This window comes from Dreissena polymorpha, chromosome 5 (genome assembly GCF_020536995.1).
Source record: "Dreissena polymorpha isolate Duluth1 chromosome 5, UMN_Dpol_1.0, whole genome shotgun sequence".
NCBI lineage: Eukaryota > Metazoa > Mollusca > Bivalvia > Myida > Dreissenidae > Dreissena > Dreissena polymorpha.
Window position 1 is genome coordinate 11,378,158 of NC_068359.1, and position 17,660 is coordinate 11,395,817.

The following is a 17,660-nucleotide window of genomic DNA, read 5'->3' on the forward strand; positions in this document are numbered from 1 at the left end:
TGCACAGTATCATGAATCAATTTTAAAATAAAAACTAAAAAAAAGCGAGATAAACATCTATAAAGTCATGAAACGGTCGACGCGAAAATAAAATAGGAGCGGTATCTTTATTGGTTACACAAAAAATCAAATGCCTTAGTGTCGTGCGTGTGCGCGCGCGTTTGTGAATGTTGACATTTGTGCAAGGAAAAAACTCAAACAAAAGAAGAACATCAGTTACATCATATTAACTTCCCTTGGCATTTGAACAAATCAACAACACAGAGTTCACTTAACTCTGTTCATTTCATTCTGACAATCATTGATAAAAATTGACTCCATCCTTGACAATGACAATTTCTTCAAGCTTGACAATAATTGACCACAAACTGGACAATAATTGACCTCAAACTTGACAATAAATGACCACAAACTTGACAAAAATGACCACAAACTTGACAATAATTGCCCAAAACTTAACAATTATTGACCCCAATTTGAAAAAAATTGACTACAAAGTTGACAAAAATTGACTAAAACCTTGACAATCATGGACTTCAAACTTGACATGCATTGATACCAAAGTGGACAATAATAAACCCCAAACTTGACAATAATTGACCCCAAACATGACAATAATTGACCACAAACTTTACAATAATTGACAGCAAACGTGACAATAATTGACCCCAAACTTGAAATAAATTGACCACAAACTTCACAATAAGTGACAATAAACTTCATTTTTTTATGACCATTGTAACAAAAGACTATGCCTTTCAGCACCATCTAATGCCATCACCTCTTTTTAAACAATCATCGTTAAACATCACACAAAAAACCCAACAACATCTTAGTGACAAACCATTATATTTATACTCTAAAAAATAAGCCATCAACATCACCATCACTATTGTGTTCATGCCTATGAGCAGATATCTGCCCAAGGACCGAAAATGTACACATTACAGTGGAAGTGACTCTGTTCATCCAAGTAGGGACAACCTGTCACTCGACAATCCTCTGCCAGCAACCCCTAATCAAAACCCTGCCCCACTAAAATTTTTTGATGCGTGAATGTGAAAAGAACCCATGAATGATGAAATTGCTGGCCACGGATGAGGACTCGACTATAAGAAGAACATCTGTAACATCAAAGTTTCTTCCCTCAGCATAAGAAAAAACAAATCAGTGTCCACTTAAATCTGTTTATTTCAATCTTGAATGAGTAAATTACTGGCAAAACAGTCAGGAAAAATAACACTGCATACAATTGAGTCGTGTTCTGAAAAAACTGGGCAAAATGCATGTGTGTAAAGTGTCGTTCCAGATTAGCCTGTGCAGTCCTCATAGGCTAATCAGGGAAGACACGTTCCGCCAAAATTGGATTTTTGCTAAGATGAGACTTCATTTAAACGAAAAATTTCATCTGGGACAACACTTTAAGCACATGCATAAAGCCCAGTTTTCTCAGAATACTACATACAATTGTAATATGATACATGTAATTTTTCCACATGCACATAATTATGTGTTCAATGTCAGAATCAATTAAGATTCTAAAATACACAGGCATACATTATACAAATACCTTTTGAAGATTTTTTTTTCACAAAAACCTTTAAGCCCTGGCAAGGCTAGCCATATTTGTTAATTTCAATATGCAAGTTTAATGTAAACAATATACAATAAAGAAAACATTTAATAATTACCTTACAATTCTTCATCCTAAAAATAAGTTTATCATTGAAAGTGATCCTGTTGTCATTATTATCTTGAACTTATTATAATTACTCTTATTGTTATTATTATAATGATGATATCATTATTAACATTATCATTTGCTTGATCTTTAAACAAATATCGCCAAGTTTGATTGGCTGCATTAACACACAAAAATCCACACATACCAAATAAATATTGACTTCTGTTCACAAATGGCATAAATCAACAATTGACAAACACTTACTTTGATTCGGAAAGAAAAAAAGCATCATGATAAAATGATAAAAATGTGGTTGGAAGAGAATGGTGTATATTTAATTTGTAGTCCAATATACACGCAATCAGGCATTGTTTAAATTGTATACATGCATAATTTTGCATACGTCTCTCGAGTAACTTACAAGAAAATTAACTCAAACATCATCTCATAACAAAACTGGTGCAAGATAATGTTAATTCCTCGCACACAAAGAATCATACAGACACATTTGAAATTATGTCATAAAATGGTAAAGTTTGGTTTCCTCTAAAAAAAAATCAAACTAAAAAAAATGCAAGATTAATTCAATAAAATATCAAGGCAACACCATTACAAAATGAACAAGTTTATTCATTATACATGAAATTCAATATTGATAAACTAATAAAAATGACTTAGGCACACAATACTTGTTTTTCGTTGATTAATGGGACGGTTGTGGAATAAACAATTGAAAATACCTTTTTCAACATATATACCATGTTTGTATTTTTAGAAAAATACCTTATTTCACATAAATATACATGTATATACATTATATTATCCACATCTGTGGATGCAAGCAAAATATATTGAGACATGTAATTATCCAACACAATCACACACTAAAAACTAAGAAAAACAAAATATGTATTATGATTCTATATAACAAAATAGAATAAATAATAATAATAATAATAAGCTTAAATATAAGGACTAGTTGGTCACTATATCACATGAATGGTGCATAAAACAGGGTCAACATTATGCATGGCGCATATAATGGCAAAATACTGCATAAATGCGATTATTGCAACTTTATAAAACTGTCTTCTTCTATTGTTGACATATATAGATTTGGTAAATTTCAATTTACTTAAACTATTACTAATATTTCTAATATCACTTTTGTTTGACTCTGGTTCAAGGAATGTCAATTACATGGTGGAGTCTGTTTGTAAAATAAAATTTAAAATAAACATTCAATGCCAAAATACAGGAATGTAAAAACCAACATGTTTAAATGTTAAGGGAAAACACCTGATATTAAAACTATTATAAGTATCTCAAAACAATTCACATCAATGTGAATCACTTTTCATGTTAAGCATATGATAAACAGTCTTAAAGAGTCTTTCTGATAATAAGAAAATCTAAATACAGGTGCATAAATATTTAAAGTTTATTATTAACATTCGTAATGTCCATACGACATATTACATGTAAGACTGTTGTTAAAATATGCGCAAACTTATTGATTTCTTAGTTACTTAGTTACAAACGGCAATATCACATTGTGTAAATATAAATAAATATACTGGAGCAAAATTCGAATGACTAGTCACCAAGGTTTGAGAAAGGCTCCTCTGGGTGGCAAAAGAGGGGCTGAAGATGTGCATGTACATCTCACAAGTGTTAATAATACATATACATGATGTTTTTATTCAGGACGTAATAGATGGACAAGCTTTTTTAGCCAGTACAAAGAAAGATATCCACAATATTTACATAAATATATAAATTTTCAAATCACTACAGCAACTGGGTTATACATTTTATTTTGGTTTAAATTTTTATAAACAATATTAATTATGGAGCTTATTGGTGTTATCAAACTTTACCAGGCCCCTTGAATTTCCTTTAAATTGGTAAATACAGATACAAGATAATGTTTCCTTTAATAAGAAAAGATGAATCAGTACCCATAGATTTTTCAAATTTAGAATTTAAAGATATCATGTCTGAGAACAAAACATAACAACACAAATTAAAATAAATAATTTCATAATTAAGCTAAATTAATGATATCACTTTTTGTGCATTTTTTCATTGGTTAAAGTTTAAGTGTTTGTAACACTTTACAACATCTTCATACACTATATTCATAATAAACATTAAATAGCACACACAAAAATAACTATTTTGTAATACAAAGTGGAATGTTTTGTATGAGATAACATCTGCATAATTTGCATAATTTGTATTAACATATCATGATAATGAGTATGTTTCACAACAATATACATTTATATTTACAAAAGGTGCAGAAGTCTGATTAAACATGTTCTGCCACAAATAATGTGACCTGACTGAATTTCTTATGAAAATATGGTCTAGGCCTCTTGCATTTCTATGTACATGTATATCATTTTTATAACACACACTTGAGTGTCAACAGTATTCTACGAAACATGTTATTCTTGTTTATGCTCAAGTTAAAACAACAGTTATTGTCATCGTACAATGGAATGTAAACAATTCATGAAATGTCTTTTGAGATGTTGCAGTTTTCGGAATGTGAAGTATTTTAAATTAAACAACAAAACAATCTTTTAACATTAAAATATACATCTATGCATGATAATTTTCCCCAATGACACACAATTTATACAAATACACAAAATATTTTCAGCTAATCTAACCAAACATTCGTAATTCTGAGTACATGGAAACAAGCATTTTTTTTATTTAAGAAACATTCCACATTTTTTTTATTTACACAGTAAATAAAAGTACACACTGATGTGGAGTTTCCTTATGTGTGACTCAACAATGATATGATTAAAGTTTGTGTACAGAAAAATCAGCAATTAGCATGTTAGCTTTGAAAATGACTAAAATGGGATATGAAAAGTCCATACTGATCTCGTTTCAGCAGTTCTTGGAATACACAAACATCAACGTAAATGATAAACTCAGCAGTGATATAACAAACACAGCAGCACTTTATGTTTATCACAGAGTATAGAATTAAACCCCGAATGGTATATCTACTAAACATTTGTTTGTAAGTGTGTGTGCGTGTAAAAACATGCATTTACGTTCATTTGGAACATTTTAGATCTCAACATTTGAGACAAATGATACATGGAACCATACATATAACAATATTGATTCTTTATCACTCAATTTTTATAAAATCTTTTCTATTGTTTATTATGCACACAATTAGACACAATAAGTGAGAATATATTTACTTTTGAATATTTATAATAACAATGTTTCGATGAACAAAGCAGATTAAGAAAAAGAAAATATTCGCCAAAGAATTTGTTAAAACAATTTGGTAAAAAAAAGGACTACATATTAAAAAAACAAATCTTAATGATAAACATCAATGTGCAATGTTAGAACAGCAAAGTTGTGAAACAATGTGGAATTAAGTTTGAACTGAACATAATCCATCATTAAAAGAATTGTTTTTACAAATATTTGCAACATAAATCTTACACAAACTACCCACAACGCCCTGGTTGGGTTTATTGTTTTACTGCAAGATTTTCCTACAGAAAGACTTGACAGTCAACACTTCTAGCACATTAATCATAACTATTTCATCATTATCCATAAACTATTTCAACATTTACTATCAACTTTCGCTTTATTTGTCATGAATTTCATACTGACTAAACTTTTTCATCATCATAGCTGGTGCACTTCACAATCATTGAAGCCAAACTTGAAAATGATTGACCCCAACTTTAAAATAATTTACCACAAACTTGACAATCATTGAAGCTAAACTTCATTTTTAATCGCCTTCATAACAATAGACCATGCCTTTCAGAATCATCCAATGACATCTTCTGCATTATAACAATCATCATACAACACCATCAAAAATATAAACATCAGAATCACAAACTATCATCTTCATACTCTACACAATTAACCATCAACATCACCATCATTTGTGTGCCGGTGCCTATGAGCCGACATCTGTGTAGGCCCAAGAACCGGCAATTTACAGGTTGCAAGCTTACAGTGGAAGTGACTCTGTTTACCCAAGTAGGGACAACCAGTCACCCGACAATCCTCCGCCTGTGAGCACTTATCGAAACCCTGCCCAATAATCTTGTCTGCCTTGGCATGCTGCTTTCGATGCGTGAGGACCTTGCTGGAGTCAGTACAGCAATAGTTGCATCGTTTGCAGTGGAAGTGCGACATCTTCAGTTTGTGCTCGCACTCTGCGATCTCGCAGTCCTGATTGATCCTGAACTGTTGAAGCTCTCCCCCGGTGATACTGTCGATACGCTCGTGACGCAGCGTGTGCTGAATGAGTCGCGACCGGTCGCTGAACCCGTAGCCGCAGTCCTCGCGAATGCAGTGGAAATGTGTCACGCTGTGCTTGTATGCGCACTTTGGATACTTGCATTCTTCGTTGTAGCGCCACCTTGAGTAACCGTCTGGTATCGAGTCATCACGCATAGATCTTGGGCCGGTAGGAACTACTTTGTTGCTTTCCGTGGCTGCATGCTGCGGTCTAGGTGTTGTTTTCTGTCCATTTTTAGATGCAATCTGTGGTCTTGGTTTATCTAGACTCAGGTCATCACTGTTTATAAAGTCTTCATGCTTGGTTCTTGTTATTTTTCTACCTGACCTAATAGATTTATTATTTTCTTTTTCAATTGTTTCCCCCTGTGAGTCATCAATTTCGCTCCCTGTATCAATTTTCAGGGACGTTTCATCATAATCGTCATCTTCACCATTCATTTCATCGTCCGACCCCATCTTACTCTGTCCCTGAGCTTTGAATATCATCTGTGAAAACATAGACGGATTGAGATTAAGTGATGACGACTTCACATCATCAGCATCCTCATCATCTGTATCTTTCGTTTCCATGTTTGCATCAGAAAGACATTTGGCTTCCTGTGAATCCATATCAACAGTGTTGCTAGGCACAGAGTGCTTTGACATTGGGGCTAATTGGGACTGAGATGAGAGGTTTGCAGGTTTAGGAGCTATGGGTGTGTGCTCAGTTATATCGCGATTTAATTTAATTCCATGCTTTCCTATATGCGACCGCAACCTAGCTGGGTCTGAAAATGCCTGGTCGCATTCAGAGCAGTGATAATGGTCTTTTTTCTTCAATTTGCAGAAAGGTCTACCGCAAATCTGAGACAGCCCATAGTGCATTTTAGCCCTCAGTTCATTCCAGCTTGGCTGAGGAATTTGGTTCATTCCACCAGGCTTGAGCAAGACATTCAGTAAAACATTCTTTCTAATGGCTTCAATACTGTTTAAATCTATTGACATTCCATCCAAAGTGAATAATGAGTTGGGAAACCCAGGAAAAGTTTGATTTGCAGTCAATGGCAACGACTGAACAGTGCTTAAGGGAGCAGTGCCCTTTACTAGACTTGTTTCCATAGCCACGGAAGAGGAAGCTATCGCCATAGCAACCAGGTTTTGAGGAGTCGGAAAAATGACAGATTCCTGTGTCAGCCTTGGTATTTGGTTCCCAGACTGAGAGATGAACGTGGTTCTGTTGGATGTCCCGGATAGACCGGCAACAGGCATGAGGGAGGACAGCAACGGCTTCACACTGGACAGAGAAGCTTGAAGATGATTGGCTACGAGGCTGGGCTGAGTGACAGAAGCTCTAGAAGGGGACGTTTGCGAGTCAATACCCTCCATTGACAAACTCCGAGCACCGAGATGCTTCTTCTCGTGTTGACTCATGGTGCTGTGACGAATGAAGGAGTAGTCGCATTTGGGACGCGTGCAGTGAAAGTGACGATTCGTCTGGTTGTTTGGACAGTGGAATCTGCGACAGCTTACAGATCTATCGAAGAATTCATAGCCTTCAAGAATGTTCACGAAACTATGGAAGTCTTTGGCGTGCAAATTAAGAACGTCGACTCGATCGGTGATAGTATTGCAGCGCGGTCTAGCACAGTGGTAGTGCAGTTTACCGATAAAGATGCACTTATCGTCCGGGCAAGGATCTTCTGGGGAGAACACCCGGAAACCATTAAGGACTTTCATGTCTCCAGGGCTTTCTACAGACTGGGTAATCTGAGATTGTCGTATCTCTTCATCAGTGAGTTCAACTTTCGGGATTTTCGGAAGTTCAATCTTGGGGTATTTTGGCGGTCTCCCTCGACGACGTATAGTGTTGTCATCGAAGATGTTGCCCAGCTTTGTGGAACCGCCCCGATTGTAGGACTTTCCGGCTGACGTTCGGGAATATTCATGTATTCGGTAGTGTTCAAGTCGGCCAAATGTGGGTCCAATATAGGGTATAACGTGACTACATCCCGTCTGAAACACAAAATGAGAACTGATGCCTTACTGTTTGTCTCTAAACCTTTCCCATTAAGATACCCATTTTGACTTGTTTGAAGTCTTTTAGAAAATCAAATTAAATTAAAGACATTTCTTACAAAATATAAAGCCTTCATTTCCAACCCTTAGATATGGATGAGAAGCAAACAGCATACAACCTGAAAGACTGTGAGTTACTCGCAGACTGTTCTGTTTTTATGCTGATTGCATACATGTAGTCATGTACACTTTACATTTCAGCGGGAAAGGGTTAATATATGAACATTGAAAACATGAAAAACTTGAATTGTCTCCTTAATTCATGCTCGGTTTACTAGATGCATGTGTTTCATGCGTTTAATTATAACATTACAGAATTAATGTGGGATATTTCTTTCCCTTCTTGACAGATTAAAATATTATAGCAAAAAGGTAATGAAGGTAAGTTAAATTGTAAGGCAAAATGTTGGCAAGCTATACAATTCAGGAAAGTGAACTTACCCATATACAATGAAAGTGCTTCTCCTTTTCACTATACTGACACTTCTCTGGGCAAGGGACAGCACTCTCATACGTCTGGTAGGCGATCGGAGTTATCCTGTCCTGGAGTTCATGAAACCTGGAAAACACAACATTTTGGTATAATTTTTGAGTATTTTTTAGTTTGATTACAATACATTTGCTTGATGTTTCAAGTGTACCAATACTATTTGCAATAAAGTAATATTCTGACTTCACACTAATAAATAGTTACAGTAATATGCAAATGAAATGCAGAACTAACTTTTCAATTCTTATAATTTCAACACGAATAGGATGTAAGCAGTAATTTCAACCCTCTAAAAGTTTGAATGGACTTCTTTGCTTTGGCAGTACTTTTCTGTGTGGTGTTTATTTGGTAATGGTACATCAATAACTTTGTTCTTTGAAGAGTATAATTTGACTAACAATTTCTCGGCCAAATTCATTAAACTTTGTTATGCACTGCCCTTCTAAGAACCTCAATGTACCTAGCGTGTTCTCGCACTCCGTCCTTGGACTTAAACAGTACGAGACAGCCCTCGATCTTGCAGTGGTAATGATCCTTGTATAAGTATTGACAGCGCGGATTGCAGGGGTCATTAGCAGTGTACCTGGAATTTGAAGGATTGAAAAACAGGGCTTAACTCATTCCATACTACAGCCTTATCTCTAGGCAGCCCCTATCAGTAGTAGCCTTATCTACCCCTAGCTAATCAGGACCCTCATCAGCTCTGAATGCCTGACAGATTATCTGATTATTGTTACTTTTAGTGGTGTGAAATGATATATAGCGTTTTTAAGTATTGTTACTTTGTTGACAGTTTATGTGACAGATGTTTTATTATTATATTTCCAATTTAAAAATGAATAAAGTAATATATGAACATTTGGAAATCTTGCATAACTTATCAAATAAAAAAACATTGAATTATATCCAAATAATTTATCCAATACCATTATTATCTATGTATACACTTTTTACAAAAAGAAACTGTTATAATAAATTAAAACAATCTTTAAAAATTATTTTAAAATTAAACAAAATTATTAATTAAATGACATATAAACAATAATAAGATATTGCTAATAATAAAAATAAACATCAATAAGCACAGTTATGTTTCAATTGCAAGTAATTTTATGAAAAAAATTAATAAAATATGAGAACATCTTAATATGCTTATATTAAAACTTTTTTAAAATGTAGAATAAAATAAAATACAAAAATAGAATACAAATAGCTATAAAAAAAAACACATGAGTTACCATTACTTAATTTATTTATTTTTATAAAAAAAAATCACAGATTTTGACCAGAAATGGTAAAACAAAATAATTTTCCAAGTTAAAAAAGTATTTGTTACAAGAATGTTCTTAGGTTGAAAAACTTCCTGCAAATAAATAGCTGTTTCTTTAAATGCCAATTTGAACAGATGTATTTTTAAGTCATTAGGCATTATGAGCTACATCTAAGTTGTTGTATATTTACGACGCTAGAAATTCACACTGTAGATCATTGGACGCATATATACGACGCTAGGAACTCCACTGTAGATTATTTGGACGCATATATACAACGCTAGGAATTCCACTGTAGATAATTTGGACGCATATATACAATGCTAGGAATTCCACTGTAGATTATTTGGACTCATATATACAACGCTAGGAATTCCACTGTAGATTATTTGGACGCATATATACAACGCTAGGAATTCCACTGTAGATTATTTGGACGCATATATACGACACTAGGGCTGAATGAGTTAAAGCATGGCTAATCAGGGACAACGCTTTCTGTTTTGATTGAATTTTTCTTTAAAAGATAGTCTCTTCTTTACCAAAAATCAAAATAGCGAATTTGAGCTTGTCACAGAAGAGATAAGTAGATTAATACGCCCCCCCCCTATCTGACTCTCTGAAGCCGCATGTCTTAAAATAAGGGAAATTGTAATAATTATAAAATGAAAATTCAAAGATAAACAAGGGCTGTTTGTAAAACATGCATGCCCCCCATTTGGGCTGTTCGTTGTAGTGGCAGAAATTGTGTGAATACGTTTTTTGTCACTGTGACCTTGACCTTTGAACTAGTGACCTGAAAATCAATAGGGGTCATCTGTGAGTCACGATCAATGTACCTATGAAGTGTCATGATCCTAGGCAAAAGCGTTCTTGAGTTATCATCCGAAAATCATTTTACTATTTCGGGTCACCGTGACCTTGACCTTTGACCTTGTGACCTCAAAATCAATAGGGGTCATCTGCAAGTCATGATCAATCTACCTGTGAAGTTTCATGATCCTAGGCATATGCGTTCTTGAGTTATCATCCGTTAACCATTTTACTATTTCGGGTCACCGTGACCTTGACCTTTGACCTAGTGACCTCAAAATGAATAGGGGTCATCTGCGAGTCATGATCAATCTACCCATGAAGTTTCATGATCCTAGGCGTATGCATTCTTGAGTTATCATCCGGATACCATTTTACTATTTCAGGTCACCGTGACCTTGACCTTTGACCTAGTGACCTCAAAATCAATAGGGGTCATCTGCGAGTCATGATCAATCTACCCATGAAGTTTCATGATCCTAGGCGTATGCGTTCTTGAGTTATCATTCAAAAACCATTTTACTATTTCGGGTCACCGTGACCTTGACCTTTGACCTAGTGACCCTAAAATCAATAGGGGTCATCTGCAAGTCATGATCAATGTACCTATGAAGTTTCATGATCCTAGGCCTAAGCGTTCTTGAGTTATCGTCTGACAACCACCTGGTGGACGGACCGACAGACCGACCGACATGAGCAAAGCAATATCAAGTTGCCTGAACCACGTGACTTTTTCTGCTATGTGTGGGACACCCGATAGTAAACAAACCATCGCTTCAGGTAACGTTTTTGATAATTTCTTTATTAGTTCAAAACTGTTTCCAAAAAAATAAAGACGAGTGCCCAGTCATTGTCGAATTACACAACTTTGTTAAGTTTGGGCAATATTAATTTAGTATTTTTTGCCAAAAAGTGCAACCGCGTGATTGAAAACACGCGAAATGAAATGCTATGTGTGGTATTTTTTTCATACATTCAACAAAAAACGTTCATTATAATATTGTCGAAGATGTAAAAAATAGGGCTGTAATTCTTCATAGAGAAGCTACATACATTGTATGTTTGCGCAAATACATCTGATTCGGAGTGTGTTTATAGAAATTTAATAATGCTATGTGTGGGACACATTTTTAAAATGCTATGTGTGGTATACAAGAATTTGCTCGTCAGTTCTGCAGCTTTATTTTACTTAAAAGGATTTTTATTTCCAATTATTATTACTTATGACAAGACAATGTGCAGCGTACAATATGCTCGACGAGATTTACATCAAAATTAAATTTCAAAGTTCATTAAGTTTGCGAATATTATTCCACAATGGTACTCAGCTTCGCCCCGGCCCACCCCCCCCCCCCTCCCCCTTACACACACAAAGAACAATACGACCCAAAAATTATAAATCTTTAATTCAAAATAAACAGCTGAGAATAGCAACTATCATTAAAATGCGTCCCCCTTTTTGAAGACTAAGCTAATTTGATGGGACATACTCCGAATACACAACTCACATAGTTCAGCCTCGGGCGCGGAGGGACCTTATGAACAACGAAATACACAAGTTTTCCAGAGCACAATCAAAGGTCGCGGTGGTGTAGTGGTGTCTGCCTAGCGATTAGGAGATCGTTGGTTCAATCCCTGCTTGAGAGGCGTTCTATAGTTCTATTTTCTATAGACACCTAGTACTGGTTAATCACAGGAAATTATTTTGAGAGTGTGCAAAAAATGTAAGGCTTTCTATGCAAACGACCTGAATTTTAAAGGTTTAAGTCAAATATATTGTAAAACAAATAATTTTATATGATTTCAACTTGTAAAATTATTGTGATTATTTTTTTAATCGATTTTATTTCATTTGCAATATTACGGAATTGGGATAGTGCCATCTTTAATATCGCCCTTCTTTTTTTCTTCTGTTTTCACGACACATGAAGCGATACATGATATTTTGCGCGACACAAGAAGCGCCACGCGATATTTTTGCGCAATACACGAAGCGGCGCGCGAGTATGTACACCGAAATATCGCCATTGCGTAGGTAGCCCAAAAGGCGATATATCGTGGTAAATATCGCATGTCGCTTCGTGTATCGCGCAAAATATCCTGTGTCGCTTCGTGTATCGCGCAAAATATCGTGTGTCGCTTGAGTATCGCGCAAAATATCGTGTCTCGCGTTCAAAGGGCGACATACAAAACACGAAGCGACACATGATATTTTGCGCGACACACAAAGCGATACACGATATTTTATTATTCAAATACACCATCACCAATTTTATCCAAATCTCGTGTATCGCGTCCTTATGTCAGACCGCGTCACACGAAGCGATACTCGATATTTTGCGCGATACACGAAGCGTCACACAATATTTGTTCTGTTCAAATATCGCTGTAATAATATCGTCTGTCGACTCTCACGTTTTTTAAACGGTGTTACAATAATTTTTAACCATTTATTATCAATATGGCTGATGCACATGCTTGATGACGTAAAAATATCCCCTTTTTGTCTCACCTGATTTTTTGGAAACGCGATACACGAAGCGACACACGATATTTTGCGTGATAGACGAAGCGACACGCGATATTTACTATGATATATCGCTTTGGGCTACCTACACAAGGGCGATATTTTGTGGTACATTTTTGCGCATTGCTTCGTGTATTGCAAAAAATATCGTGTTCGCTTTATGTGCCGCGCAAAATATCGTGAATCGCTTCTTGTGTCGTGTGTCGCTCTTGATGAAAATAGGGCGAGGATATAGATGACACTATCAGGATTCCGTACAATATTGATAATTATGCGTTTATATAGGCACATCGATGTCATTCTATTAATACAAGGTCCATACAAAAACAATCAGGGTACCGTTTTGCTAAGCTCCTTTCTCTAGACCAACGCGCATATTTTAAATTCAGTGCATGTTCTTACATATATCAAATCATTGATACATTTTTATTTAAATAGTTAGTTCATAACATAATATTTCATTCTAAGTATCTACTTATTTTTGACCATGTAAAAGAAATCAAATTCAATGAATTAAAAATGTATGCATTAGTCTAAGAATTGCGCAAGTAGTTTAGTTAAACGGTACCCGGTTTGCCAGATTCACTTATTGACATTGATTTAATCGTTATGAGAAAAATAGTCAGTGCAAAAATGTTCAGTGAAATTTTATTTTAGCAATATGCTGCATTAATTCAAAAAACCAATTTTTGTAATTCTTAGTTATGTTTTTTTGATTGATGTATTTAATATTGCATAAGCCGTCGATGTACCGCTTAATAGTACTATAAATATTTTACAGTGACAACATAGAATGAGAAGTAGACGTTCTTCAACTCTGACCCTCAATGCGAATAGTCGGCGTTGAAAACGATTGAAAAAAGTGAAGCCAATAATTCCATTTTCAATATGTGAAGAAATTTTGCGCGGGGATGATGTTCGTGCTAGAAGATTAACAAGATTAACAACCCCAAAATCTGTGTTGTTAAAGCGCAAAGGACCCAGATCTCCGTTTCTGTCCTTGACCAGTCCACGAAGATATATTTCCAGTCCATTCAAACAATCGCCACTGGCCAAGAAAAGTAGAAAGTCTCTCTTTAGCGACCATGTTGCAAAGAACGATACAAGGGGAACGTTGAATATGAATGCGCCGATAATTCTGATATCAACGTTCTTTGGGCCGCTGCTGTGCATTCACTGAAAACAAAAGGTTATGATAATACGCTATTGAATTTTTTGCGATTGGTTGGTCTAAATAAGTTTCCACTGAATAATGTGGCCCTGGCATTGTTCGCGGATGCTGTTAATTGGTTTTCATGCGAAAGAACAAATGAAATGCGCTATTCGAAGGAAAGTAAGATGTTTTGGAAGCTGGGTTACAGACTTTTTGGAGGAAGGTTTTTACACTTCATGGGTGGTAATAAAAATCAAGGACAAATTGTGTTGGGATCAGGATCAAGTGGAAATCTAAATCCATTGGTATCAGATATAAATTTTGCTGTGCCACACAAGAATGTCCTTCGTTCTTTCGATCCATACAATTTAAACCATGTGTCAAACGTTTTGTCTCCAGGAGTTCTGCATGGAATGATTTATACCTTAGGTAAAAATCTTGTGGGCACGTCGTGTTGCTTAACATTTGATGGAAAAAAACTTAAGCAAGGACCAACACCTTCCAGTGGCGACGTGGACTTGTTAGGATTCGAACCTAGATCCAGTCTTGAAAAAAAGCGACAAAGTTTAAAGGATGCAAAACAACCTTTCCAAACCCTTAAAGATACATTGAATGTGACTGAAAATGAAGACATTCATGACCTGAATCATGATGACACTGAATGTCTCAAGAGGCAATTGGAGTGTGCCTTGAAAACTGTATCAATCCATATTCTTGAAGTACTGGATCTGAAAAAAAAGAAAGAATACGCCAAACAGAAACTTATCGAAAGGTGCGGGGAGCCAGATTGGAAAAACAGCCGATACATTATGGCAATAAGCTGCATGATTGCTTATATTTATGACATTGATGAATATATCACCTTAGCCAAAGAGGTTCTAAATGAGATAATACATTGCATTGCCTGCATAAACGGGTCTGTTGAACATATGATTAAAGGGTCCAAAGCAAATTTGTATACCTGCAGTAATTTTTGTGAATTAAAAACCAACGGTGACAACACAAGGCACATAAGGCAGAGAACAGATGAATGGCATGAGCGAAGAAGAAAGGCCAAGGTAACTGGGAGCACCCTTTTTGAAGCTATTGGACTTGATGGCACAAAGAAGCAACAAACGTACTTTGATAAATTGTGTTGTGGTTTGGAATCGATGCTGTCAGCAAAAGTATCTGAATTTATGGAGTATGGCACCAAAAACGAACCAAATGCAATGGTCACTTTAACGGGTAAAGTTCTCCCTACGATGTTCCCAAATTTGATTTGTTGCGAAGAAGGTTTTGTAGAGATAGGCAAAACGAAAGATAATAACCCATTTATGGTTGTATCTCCAGACGGAAGTATTCGCAGGGATACGACATAAGAGAGAACTGAACTATCTGTGAAACTGAAATGTCCAGTAATGGACATTCATAAAACTATCCCAACGAGATATTACTTGCAGTGCCAAGCTGAAATTATGGCCCTTGGTGTTGATTCACTTGTTTACCTGTGCTGGAAACCCGACTTTAGTAGTGTTTTTGTCGTACAACGAGATGACACTGTATTTGCAAGTGCTTATGGTTTTGCTGAAAAGTTCTATAAAAGCGAGACACCGATGCGTGTTAAATCCGTTAAACAAGACGTTAAACAATTGAAACAAGACATTGTCAAGACGTGTGGGGATGATACTAAAGTATGTTTAGTTGGTTTATTTCCGTCTCTTGAACACGACGAAAATATGATAAATCAGTTTGAAAGCCAATCATTTTCCAAGGCAAGAGTAGAATTAATGCTGAATCAAATCATAAAGGCTATTGAACGAAAATTCGAACTTTTTCGAGAGAAGGCAACCGAAGCCGTTGTTTTCTTGTGTAGTACACTGGACAGATCAATAAACACAAAATCTGTAACTGCTCCTGTCTGCTGGCTCACGAAGGGATATTCCTTGGATTCGAATACTATGAGGCGAATAGCGGAACACGTTTTGAACGTGTGCCACGACGCCGAAATACATATACCTGCAATTTCATTTGACGGACAATGGCATCTTTTAGCGGTGCGAGATGCAAATAACAAACCACTTAAAAAATTACAACTTCTGAAAGATATTTGGAAGGAGATAGAGGGCAAAAAGAAACAGGAGGTATTAGCTGAATTAAAAGTTCTCAACAAACAACCAGATTGGGAAATACTCAAAAATGACCATGGTGATATAATCAGAATTGACGCATTCAGGAAAGTAAAAATCCCTTTGCCTAAAATTTCTGAAAGGGTAATCCGCCAAAGAATAATAGAAAACGAGCGCATTTAACAAAAATCCAAAAGGGATGACAAAGATGACAAGGCAGAACGGAAAATAGATGACGTTAGCCATACCGTTGACCAAGAAAATGACTTTGAAACTGTTGTCAACCTTACTTCTGGAGATCATGTACATCCCGAAAATACTACCACTGATGATCAGGCAACGATGCTTTCATTCAAGGGAAGTACACCAGAAACGACGACTATTGGACAAACAGAAGCGTCGATATTGCTGAATATGCTCAAGACAGATCAGAATAGTAACAAGAAAAGAGACTGGGATAATAAAAGTCCAGAAGACGTCGAAGAAATTGTGAAATCATCAGATAAACTTCAACATTTGCAAGATGTTGATTTAAAGGTTATTGCTCGATATCTGAAGAAAAAAGGACATAAAGGGATCAGAGAAAGCGATAATAAAACGAATAAACTGGCAGCTATATATAAAGCGCTACGTTTGGAAGTGAACACAACCATACGAGAGAAATGCAGCGTACTCAAGAGAGACAATAAAACAAGCGTCAAGCCTTTAAAAGAATTCGCATTCATCGCATTATCGAAACAGAGGAAGTTTGATTTGAACATTATATATGCGGAATATGTATGGCCAGAAAGACTATCGACGTGGACACAAAATGCATACAAGACCAACACATGTCTCTATGAAGACATAGAAACTAACGGCGAACCCGATCATGCTGCACAAAACGTTTCATATGTTCATGGGGAAACCATAAATGACGACCATGATGATTACACCGAAGGGAAAACTTACAGTGAATATAAAAATCGAACACATCAAGAAGATTTAATGGATTTCTTCTATCTGCCTGCATATAGCGCACGAAGGCGACAATATGAAGTAAGCTGCATCGATTCTAGTCACCTTCTAACTAGAATGCGCCGAAAATGTTGCAAAGGCGGGTTAGATGGCTGTTCAAACACCGCCTGGTTGACAGTTGCCAAATCTGGTAGAACAAATTTGTCAGTCGCAATGACCGAGTGCATTATTGATCCAATGTCTGTGCCAACTGCTGTCACACATTTTAGTGAATCGGTTGAACTGGAA

General features: G+C 35.9%; 1 protein-coding gene across 2 annotated transcripts in view; it reads right to left on the bottom strand.

The window, feature by feature from the left end:
* Positions 1-1,173: 1,173 nt before the first annotated feature.
* The window catches only part of LOC127882392 (zinc finger protein castor homolog 1-like), a 67,022-nt gene continuing 50,535 nt past the window's right edge, over positions 1,174-17,660 (bottom strand). For both annotated transcript variants that reach the window (XM_052430992.1, XM_052430993.1), the window contains exons 10-12: positions 9,004-9,126; positions 8,495-8,612; positions 1,174-7,990 (exon numbers count right to left, since the gene is read on the bottom strand). In XM_052430992.1, coding sequence (XP_052286952.1) covers positions 5,612-7,990; positions 8,495-8,612; positions 9,004-9,126 — 2,620 coding nt within the window. In that variant the 3' untranslated portion in view covers positions 1,174-5,611. The remainder of the gene's footprint in view (positions 7,991-8,494; positions 8,613-9,003; positions 9,127-17,660) is intronic.